The sequence below is a fragment of the Loxodonta africana genome, chromosome 7 (genome assembly GCF_030014295.1).
Source record: "Loxodonta africana isolate mLoxAfr1 chromosome 7, mLoxAfr1.hap2, whole genome shotgun sequence".
In the NCBI taxonomy this organism is placed as follows: domain Eukaryota; kingdom Metazoa; phylum Chordata; class Mammalia; order Proboscidea; family Elephantidae; genus Loxodonta; species Loxodonta africana.
This window is the reverse complement of record NC_087348.1, coordinates 75,309,597-75,320,020: the sequence shown is the minus strand read 5'-3', so window position 1 is coordinate 75,320,020 and position 10,424 is coordinate 75,309,597. Positions and strand designations below refer to the sequence as shown.

Here is a 10,424-nt window from a genome sequence, read left to right as displayed (position 1 = left end):
TAAAACAAAAATCATATTAAGCCAATAATATAAATTGACTTGAAGTTTATTTAATATGTAATTTGCAAATTGGGCAATACTTTTCTGTTGTTAATTTTTTTAAAGCTATTTAATTTTAAAAATTGATAAAGTCTGGTTAAAACGTTGATTGCCATTATTTTAATCCATATGATTTTCATATAAATCATCTGCTACAGTGATCTTCTTTTAAACCTCTCCTTCTTTTAAACCTCTCCTTCTACAGTTAATATCTCCAAATAAAATACAGTGTCGGGGAAGAAAAAGAGCCTCTTTATTCTCTCACCTCTGATGTTGTGCTGCACCTACTACAATGGCCATGAGAACTCCTGTATCAGTGGAAGAGGAGCATAATAAAATGGAATCTAGCCCTAAATACACGTTCAGGAGTTCCAGCTAGTCTTTGTGTGTGTGTGTGTGCTTTAGGTGAAAGTTTACAGACCAAGTTAAATTCTCATTCAAAAGTTTACACATGTATTGTTTTGTGACATTGGTTGCAATCCCACAATATGACAGTATGCTCCCCCTTTCCACCCAGGGTTCCCTGTGTCCATTTATCCAGTTGCAACACTTCTGACTAGAGAGTCAAAGTGTTCCAGAGACGAGAGAACTTTCAGAGATTCTTATACCCCATCTTATTGACAGTGCCATGAAAACGGGGCCAGAACAGTGGTTTCTTAATAACAATTTACCCTAAAACACAGCTTCCAGTCCAACCCTGGAGTTTCTCAAAACCGACTGCGCAAAAATAATTTTTCAAAAAAGCACAATGCCCATGGCAAAATGGTCTTTACTAACGAGCAAGACTATCGTTTGACTTAAAGGTGATTTGTAGGAGACCAGTTTGCTCAGGGCAATGGTCTCGGTGGGTCACCCCAACTCCATGGGCCCCAGAAATCTGGATTTCAGGAGGATTAAAACTCTATTTGCAAGTTATTGGCTAAGAATTTAAAAAATAATAATAATGAAATACATCACAAGCCATAGGTCCAAGAATCTCAGAGAACCCCATGGAGGATAATCTTCCAAATAAATAAATGAGTGAGTGAATGAATGAATAAGTAAATAAATAAATACATACATACATAAATACCTGGGGCCCTGCTGACTTAGTGGATACCTAGACACATCATATTCAAAGTCTAAAAATGAAAAATAAAGAGAAAGTCCTGAAGACTGTCAGAGAAAAAAGCTACACTACATACAGAGAACAGAATAACAGCAGATTTCTCATCAGAAACTATGGAATCCAGAAGATAATAGAGAGACACCATTAAAGTGCTGAATGAAAAAACAATTGTCAACCAAGAATTCTATATTCAGCAAAAGTATATTTCAAAAATGAAGGCAAAATAAAATTTTTTCAGACAAACAAAAGCCTTAAGAATTCATTACCAGCAGAAATGCTAAAGGAAGTTCATCAGTCAGAAGGAATAGGAGACCTAACAGAAACTTAGAACTGCAGAAAGAAAGATTTCCAGATATGGTTAAGATGTAGGTAAATACAAAATACATTCTTTTCTTGTTTTTATTTTCTCTAAATGATAACTGACCATTTAAAGCAAAAATAATAGCTATGTATTGTGTGTGATATCATTTGCAAAAGAAAATGTATGACAACAATAGCAGAAAAGATGGGGGAAGAAGTGGGAGTGTAGTGTTGTCAGGCTCTTAAACTACACGTGAATGGTCTGATATTATTTGAAGGTAGGCTGTGATTAATTAAACATATATATTTTAAATTCTAGGGCAACCACTAAAATTTAATATATTTTAAATTCTAGGGCAACCACTAAAATTAAAAAAAAAAAAATTTAAAAGGAGGGTGTAAATACTAAGCCAATAGTGGAGATAAAACTGAATCATAAAAAAATACTTAAAAGAAGGAAGTAAAAAAGAAAACGCTCTAAATAACAGACAGAACAAATAAAAAGCAACTAGCAAGGGGGTAGATTTTAATCCAACCATATCAGTAATTACATTAAAAGTATAAGTCTAAATATAGCAACCAAAAGACAGACAGGATTAAATAAGCAAGATCCAACTATATGCAGTCTACAAGAACCCACTTTAAATATAATGCCAGCTTGTTGTAATAGTTAGTTGCCAATGAATTGGTTCCAATGCCTGGCAACTTTATGTGTAACAGAACAATATGTTGCCCAGCCCTGTGCCATCTTCATGACGGTTGGTATATCTGAGTCCACCGTTGTACCTACTGTGTCATCAATCTCACTGAGGGTTTGCCTAGGTTTAAATAAAAGAATGGGGAAAAGGAATGTGATATTGGAAAAAGGACAGATAAGCTGACCAGTGGAATGTAACAGAGTCCAGAAACAGATCTACGCCAACCTGGTCACATGATACATGGGAAAGGCGACACCGCATCATTGCCTTCAGCGCTGGCGTTTTTATAAATGGTGCCGAGGCAACTAAACTTCCGTATTGGAAAAAACGGAATTTTTTTCCTACCTCTCATAGGCTCAAAACTCAATTCCAGGTGGATTACAAAACTCGATTCTGCATTAGAGGAGGTTATAAACAGCTGAATAACTAAACTTGAGGTATTAAGGGCAAATGGGTTTGTTTCACATCTTCCAACCCTCTATATACAGGCACACTTCGTTTCATTGCACTTCGCTTTATTGCGCTTCACAGGTGATGTATTTTTTTACAAATCGAAGGTTTGTGGCAATCCTGAGTTGAGCAAGTCTATCGATGCCATTTTTCCAACAGCGTGTGCTCACTTCGTGTCCCTGTGTCACATTTTGGTAATTCTCACAATATTTGAAACTTCGTCATTATTGTATTTCTTATGGTGATCGGTGATCAGTGATCTTTGATGTTACTACTATAATTGTTTTGGGGTGCCACAAACCTCACCCACATAAGACTGCAAACTTAATCGATAAAATTCTGAATGTGTTCTGACTGCTCCACCAACCGACTGTTCCCCTATTACTGGAGACACAACAATATTGAAATTAGGCCACTTAGTAACCCTACAATGGCCTCTAAGTGTTCAAGCAAAAGGAAGTATCACATGTCTTTCACTTTAAATCAAAAGCTAGAAATGATTAAGTTTAGTAAGAAAGACATGTCAAAAGCTGACATAGGCCGAAACAGTTAGCCACCTTGTGAATGCAAAGGAAAAGTTCTTGAAGGAAATTAAAAGTGCTACTCCTGTGAACACACAAATAATAAGAAAGCAAAATAGCCTTGTTGCTGACATGGAGAAAGTTTTAGTGGTCTGGATAGAAGATCAAACTATCTACAACATTCTCTTCAATTTTACAAGGCTGAGAGAGGTGAGAAAGCTTCAGGAAAAAAGCTCGAAGCTAGCAGACGTTGGTTCATGAGGTTTAAGGAAAGACGCCATCTCCATAACTTAAAAGTGCAAGGTGAAGAAAAACTGCTGATGTAGAAGCTGCAGCAAGTTATCCAGAAGATCTAACTAAGATAATGGATGAAGGTGGCTACGCTAAACAATAGATTTGCAGCGTAGACGGAACAGCCTTATCTTGGAAGAAGATGCCGTCTAGGACTATCATAGCTAGAGAAAAGTCAATGCCTGACTTCGGATATTCAAAGGACAGGCCGACTCTCTTGTTAGGGGCTAATGCAGCTGGTGACTTTAAGTTGAAGACAGTGCTCACTTATCATTCTGAAAATCCTAGGGCCCTTAAGAATTATGCTAACTCTACCCTGCCAGTGCTCTATAAACGGAAAAACAAAACCTGGATGACAGCACATATATTTAGAACATGGTTTCTGAATATTTCAATCCCACTGTTGAGACCTACTGCTCAGAAAAAAAGATTTCTTTCAAAATATTACTGCTATTGACAATGCTTCTGGTCACCCAAGAGCTCTGATGGAGATGTACAAGGAGATTAATGTTGTTTTCATGACTTCTAACACAACATCCATTCTGCAACCCATGGATCAAGCAGTGATTTTGACTTTCAAGTCTTATTATTTGAGAAATACATTTTGTAAGGCTATTGCTGCCATAGATAATGATTCCTCTGATCGATCTGGGCAAAGTAAATTGAAAACCTGGAAAGGATTCACCATTCTAGATGTCATTAAGAACATTTCACGATTCATGGGAAGAGTCAAAATATCAATATTAACAGGAGTTTGGAAGAAGTTAATTCCAACCCTCATGGATGACTTTGAGGGATTCAGCACTTCAGTGGAGGAAGTAACTGAAGATGTGGTGGTGTCTTAGTTAACTAGTGCTGCTATAACAGAAATACCACAAATGGATGGCTTTAACAAAGAGGAATTTATTTTCTCACAGTCTGGGAGGCTAGAAGTCCAAATTCAGGGAGTCAGTTCCAGGGGAAGGCTTTCTCTCTCTGTTGGCTCTGGGGGAAGGTCCTTGTCATCAATCTCTTTTGAGATATAAAAGAGAGAAGCAAGCAGAGAGACTTGGGGACCTCATACCACCAAGAAAGACGCACCGGGAGCACAGCACATCCTCTGAACCAAGAAGCTTCTCAGCACAGGGACCCTCTGTTATAGCAGCACCAGATAACTAAGACAATCACACAATGCTGGGAATCATGGCCTAGCCAAGTTGGCGGGTATTTTGGGGGGACACAGTTCAATCCAAGATAGGTGAAAACAGCGAAAGAACAAGAATTAGAAGTGGAGCCTGAAGATGTGACTGAATTGCTGCAGTCTCATGGGTGAGGAGTTGCTTCTTATGGAGGAGCAAAGAAGGTGGTTTCTTGGTATGGAATCTACTCCTGGTGAAGATGCTGTAAACATTGTTGAATGACAACAAATAATTTAGAATATTACATAAACTTAGTTGATAAAGCAGTGGCAGGGTTTGAGAGGACTAACTCCAGTTTTGAAAGTTCTACTCTGGGTAAAATGCTATCAAACAGCATTGCATGCTACAGAGAAATCTTTCACAAAAGGAAGAGTCGACCAATGTGGCAAATTTCACAGCTGTGTTATTTTAAGAAATTGCCACAGCCATCCCAATTTTCAGCAGCCACCACCCTGATCATCCAGCAGCCATCAATATTGTGGTAAGACCCTCCACCAGCAAAAAGATTACAATTCGCTGAAGGCTCAGGTGATGGTTAGCATTTTTAGCAGTAAAGTTTTTTTTTAATTAAGGTACGTTCCTTTTTTTTTTTTTTAGATATAATGCTACTGCACACTTAATAGACCACAGTACAGTCTAAACATACCTTTTATATGCACTGAGAAACCAAAAAATTCTTGTGACTTGTTTTCTTGTGGTGGTCTGAAACTGAACCCACAATATCTCCAAGGTATGCCTGTATCTAATTCTCTTTTCTATTTGTTCCTCTGTCCTCCCCCTCCTTCTAGAACCCATTAGTCTGACCTCTCATCTCCCCATTCTTTTTTGCTTTCTCTGTTTTTCCCTAATGCTCCTGTCCCTCTACCCCACCATCCCTCTGACCCTTCAGCTCTTTTGTTCCCACTTCTGTTCTTCCCCATCTGACTGCTCGTAACTTTTTTGTCTGTAATTCCTCAGTCCCTGTGCCTTTTCCATTAGAACCCCTCTTTTGTGTCCCTGCTATGTTAACTTTGCCCACAAGAGGACTTTTTTGCTCCTATTCCTGCCCGTTTCTCAAGCTGGTTTTGACAGAAAATGAGTGTCCCATGTGGGCTTTCTTTTTGTTTGAATGTGCTGTCTTAAATGATGCCTCACTCATCTGAACACCCTTCACCAGGTTCTTGATTTTAGACTCATACAGGGAGAATTCCAAATCCCAGATGCTTTTATGCCATACAGATTTCAGTTGTTTGTTTGTTTGTTTTTTTAGATACTTCAGATCCTGCATTATCCAGGAAGAAACTTTTGAAACTGAAATTGAGCTCCAAGTTCAAGGAAAAAAAAAAAAGTTTTTTTTTTTTTTTTTGAGCTATCTTTTTTCAGTATGTCCAATAAAAACCACCCAGCAAAGGTCATATCCTCATTCTTTGTCTCCAGCAGACTTTCTAATTCTCTGTGGGACTCCTCCTCCAGCTGGCCGTGGTCCTTTTTCACCATTTGGGACATGGCGTAAAAAAAAAAAAATTCCTGTCTGGAAGGCATCATGCTGAGTGAAATTAATCAGCTGCAAAAGGACAAATATTGTATAAGACCACTATTCTAAGAACTCGAGAAATAGTTTAAACAGAGAAGAGAATATTCTTTGATGGTTACAGGAGGAATGGAGGAGGGAGGAAGGGAGAGGGGTTTTCACAAATTAGATAGTAGATAAGGACTATTTTAGGTGAAGGGAAAGACAACACACAATACAGAAGAGGTCACCACAACTGGACTAAACCAAAAGCAAAGAAGTTTCCTGAATAAACTGAACACTTTGAAGGCCAGCATAGCAGAGGCAGGGGTTTGGGGACCATGGTTTCAGGGGACATCTAAGTCAATTGGCATAATAAAATCTATTAAAACATTCTGCATCCCACTTTGGAGAGTGGCATCTGGGGTCTTAAATGCTAGCAGGCAGCCATCTAAGATGCATCATTTGGTCTCAACCCACCTGGAGCAAAGGAGAATGAAGAACTCCAAAGACACAAGGTAATTATGAGCCCAAGAGGCAGAAAGGGCCACATAAAGGAGAGACTACATCATCCTGAGACGAGAAGAACTAGATGGTGCCCAGCTACAACCAATGACTGTCCTAAAAGGGAACACAACAAAGAACCCCTGAGGGAGCAGGAGAGCAGTGGGATGCAGACCCCAAATTCTTATAAAAAAGACCAGACTTAATGGTCTGACTGAGCCTAGAATGACCCCAGAGGTCATGGTCCCCAGACCTTCTGTTATCCCAAAACGGGAATCATTCCCAAGGCCAACTCTTCAGACAGGGATTGGACCAGACTATGGGACAGACAATGATACTAGTGAAGAATGAGCTTCTTCGATCAAGTGGACTCATGAGACTATGTTGGCATCTCCTGTCTGAAGGGGAGATGAGGGGGTAGAGGGGGTCAGAAGCTGGCTGAATGGACACAAAAAGAGAGAGTGGAGGGAAGGAGTGAACTCTCATTAGGGGGAGAGCAACTAGGAGTATATAGTAAGGTGTTTATAAATTTTTATATGACAGTCCCACTTGATTTGTAAACTTTCACTTAATGCACAATAAAAAAAAAAATTCCTGGAAGCTAATATGGAGGAAGCTGTACGATTTCTCGATGTCAAGCCCCTCTTGGTGATCATTGCTGCTCATGAAAGTGGCAAGGCTGGGCTCATCTAAGTTGTAATTCCTGAAGTCAGCGTCTTCAAATAGGACCCTTTGGTGCTGGATTCCCTCAGCTCCCAAGAAGCAGAGACCCCTCATGACCCTGTGCCAGGGAAGATCCAAGCAGTCCCCATTGTCACTGGGCAACAGGAATGTGGAGACATAGGCCATGTAGATGTCAGTGCTGTTACTGGGTATGTCTTAGACTGTGCTGCCTCTCTCCATCTGCTCTTTCAGCCAGGAGCAGACCACCCAGCAAAGACCTGGAAGCTGGCATGCTTGGTAGAGAACGTCATTTCTTTGTACAAAGTCAAAAGCATTTCTGGCTTGCTCTTCATCTGTGAAATATGAGCTGAAATATGTTTTCCTCTCCTCCTCGGAGAAGCCTAGGACATGGACATGTCATGGTTGTTCCAGAAAGCGCCCCCAGGTTCTTCAAAGCCAGGGGCTGAGTGGTGATTAGAAGGGGGGACTCATAAAGTATCTTTTTCCTAATTAGAAGATGCAGCAGGTCCTCCATGGGGCCGGACCATGGCCTCATCAACTTACCAGCTAAAGGCCTCTACAGCTCATCAAAGCCATCCAGGATGAACAGGCTCTGGCTGCCTCAGAATCTCTTTGACAGGTGCTTGATTATCCCCACGACACCAGAAGAGGAGTTGGTCCAGCTCTTACTCTACCAGCAAAACCACTTCCCTGCAGCTCACATAAAAGACATAATCAAATTGGCTTGAAAACAAGGGTACCAGTGACCCAGTCCAGCATGATTTTTCTTGCCAGGGTTCTCTTTCCAGTGCCAGCAGACCCCTGCAGCACCACTGTGGACTTGTGGGACTTTTCCCCTGGATTGAACAGAGCATTCATCATGACCGAGTCCAGCTGCTCCTCCAGGGTAGGGCAGGTAGGTGATTCTGAGCTCCCTGAGCTGGGCTTGGTCACCAGGAACAGCAGGTTGTAGTTGCCATTGACTTCCCTTTCTTGCCTCTCCTCTAGGCAGTGCACATGCTCTCGGTATATTTCTCTGTATTCTGAGCCAAAGAAGTGGGGTATTAAGTGGTGAGATGGAAAGGAAAAAGGAGAAAATGGGACTCTCAGACTCTGGATTCTGTCCTTTTGACTCATCTTCCATGCTCTCTAAGTTGTATCACCCCAAAGATTACAATTCTGGCTTCATGGAAAGGGACAAATACATGTGTGTGTGCATGTGTGTTGCACATATGCACATCTGTATAAGTGTGCAAGGGTGTGTGGACATTGGGGGAGTGTGAGTGAATGCTTGCTCCACGTGTTCATGGTAGTGTGCCTACAGAAGCATGTGTATTTCTGTGTAGGGAAGACATATTAGTGTGTAAGTATATAAGAACATGTGTATGTATGAAAATCTCTGTGTGTGAGAACATGTGACTGAGTGTTCATGTGAAATATCCCCATTTGAAGAGGTGAAGGCCACGAGAAGTGATGGAAAGGGAAACTGGGAAATGGTGAGATTATAAGAGCCTGTTCTTGGTAAAGAATGGGCCAGGTCCTAAAGATAGACCAGCTTCGGAGCAGATGTTGAGTATATTCAACCTTCCCATTTCTGTATTTCACAGGAGCTCTCAGAAGGAAGGAGACCTATGGGAGGGTGCGCAGGTACTGACAGATCCCCTGGCACCCCACCAGAAGGAATAAGAGGCTCTTTAGGCTCCATGACCACCCCACTCTCTGGGGTGACCTTAGTCCACTATTCTTTGAGCGAACAGGAGCACAGGAGAAGGTGGTCCTCCATTAGAAGCAGCCTGAGTTGCCTACCACGAGAGGAACTAGAAAGGTGTGACCCACATGCCCTGACACCATCTCTTCTGGTTAGTGGAAATCCCTTTACCAATGCCATCCCAGATCTCTAAACCCTTTTTTCATACTCTTTCCTTCTCTGGCACTACAATTGGAGGTGGGGGCGGGAGCACCATGATCTTTCGATGCTGTATTCTTTCTATAAATAAGTTCTTGCCCGCAGCTCATGCCCTTCACGCTATAGTTGTCAGAGACCTCAGCTGGGGACCACCTAGGACTCTAGGGCATTGGGGTTTCCCCAGGCAAGGTCAGAGGGCAGGGGTGAGAACAGATATAAATTATACGGAGTGCCAGGAAATGCCATGGAAAGGGGCCCTGTTGCCATCCTGACTTCCTCTCTCCCGTGCTGCACTCACCATTCAGACAAACATGGTTGAATGGGCCCACGAGTTCCAACAGATTCACCTTTTTTGAGCCCTTAAGCACCACTTTCACAACCTCATATGCTCCATATATTAGAATGAGTCAAGATGCCAGGTCCACTGGACTCTGGCTTTTCAGCTCCCCTTGGGCCAGCTGCCAATGACCATTACGCTGGGTCATATCCTGCAAGTCGAACTTTAAAGTCTTGAAGCTTTCCTCCTCAAAGTCATTCAAGGCAAACAGCAATGCATCCTGGGGGTCACGGGTGAGGGCCATGTTGATCAGGGTGTGGAGTCAGTTTCAGACCAGTGACCTAGAGAAGGGGGTGGAGGAGAGGCCCCCACTGAGAAGGACAACGTGAAAACACCTCAGCCGCCCTGCATTCTGGGTGCTTGGCCAGCTGCTGTGGGAAGCCTAGGGTAAGAGGGGTGTTTGCAGAGTCCCAAACAAACTGAGTGATGAGACAGCAGAGGAATCCTCCTTGTCATTCCCTCTATGACTCTTTGCCAGATGACATGTGATTGTGTAGGCTTCGGTAGGGAGGTGTGTGGATGTGTGGATCTTTCTCTCTCTCCTTCCCTCCCCCCTTCCCTCTTGCACATGTTGTTTATTAGGCCCTGTCTGCCTCCTCAGGCAGTTTGGGTATATATATTCTAAATTTTTAAAAGCAAGGCTGTCTCTATCTGGCCCAAAGGTGAAATTGTGCGCTACAGATTAGTAGATAAACACAATTAAGCCATGCGTACCTTGCTTACTGTAAACCAGTGTATACCATACCTACTAGTTAATCGATCCCTGACTGGAGACATTTGTGGATGCTGAAGTAGCAGGGAAGAAAGAACAGGATCTTGAGTGTTTAAATATGGAATTAAAATGTTGCTAGGGTGGCTGTCTTCAGATGAAAGGAAGCAACAATTAATAGAAAGTTTTCAGAATCCAGAATTATGCCTATGATCTAATACCAATGGAGAA

General features: G+C 41.8%; 1 protein-coding gene across 1 annotated transcript; it reads right to left on the bottom strand.

Moving 5' to 3' along the window:
* Positions 1–4,708: 4,708 nt before the first annotated feature.
* On the bottom strand, positions 4,709–9,743 carry NLRP10 (NLR family pyrin domain containing 10; the record flags this gene model as incomplete). Its single annotated transcript, XM_064289455.1, is given in 7 exon segments — positions 4,709–5,870; positions 5,903–6,083; positions 7,171–7,673; positions 7,675–7,852; positions 7,854–7,996; positions 7,998–8,284; positions 9,446–9,743. Coding segments are annotated over 7 exon segments (2,031 nt in total), but the record flags the coding sequence as incomplete, so codon positions are not given.
* Between the last annotated feature and the right edge of the window lie 681 nt (positions 9,744–10,424).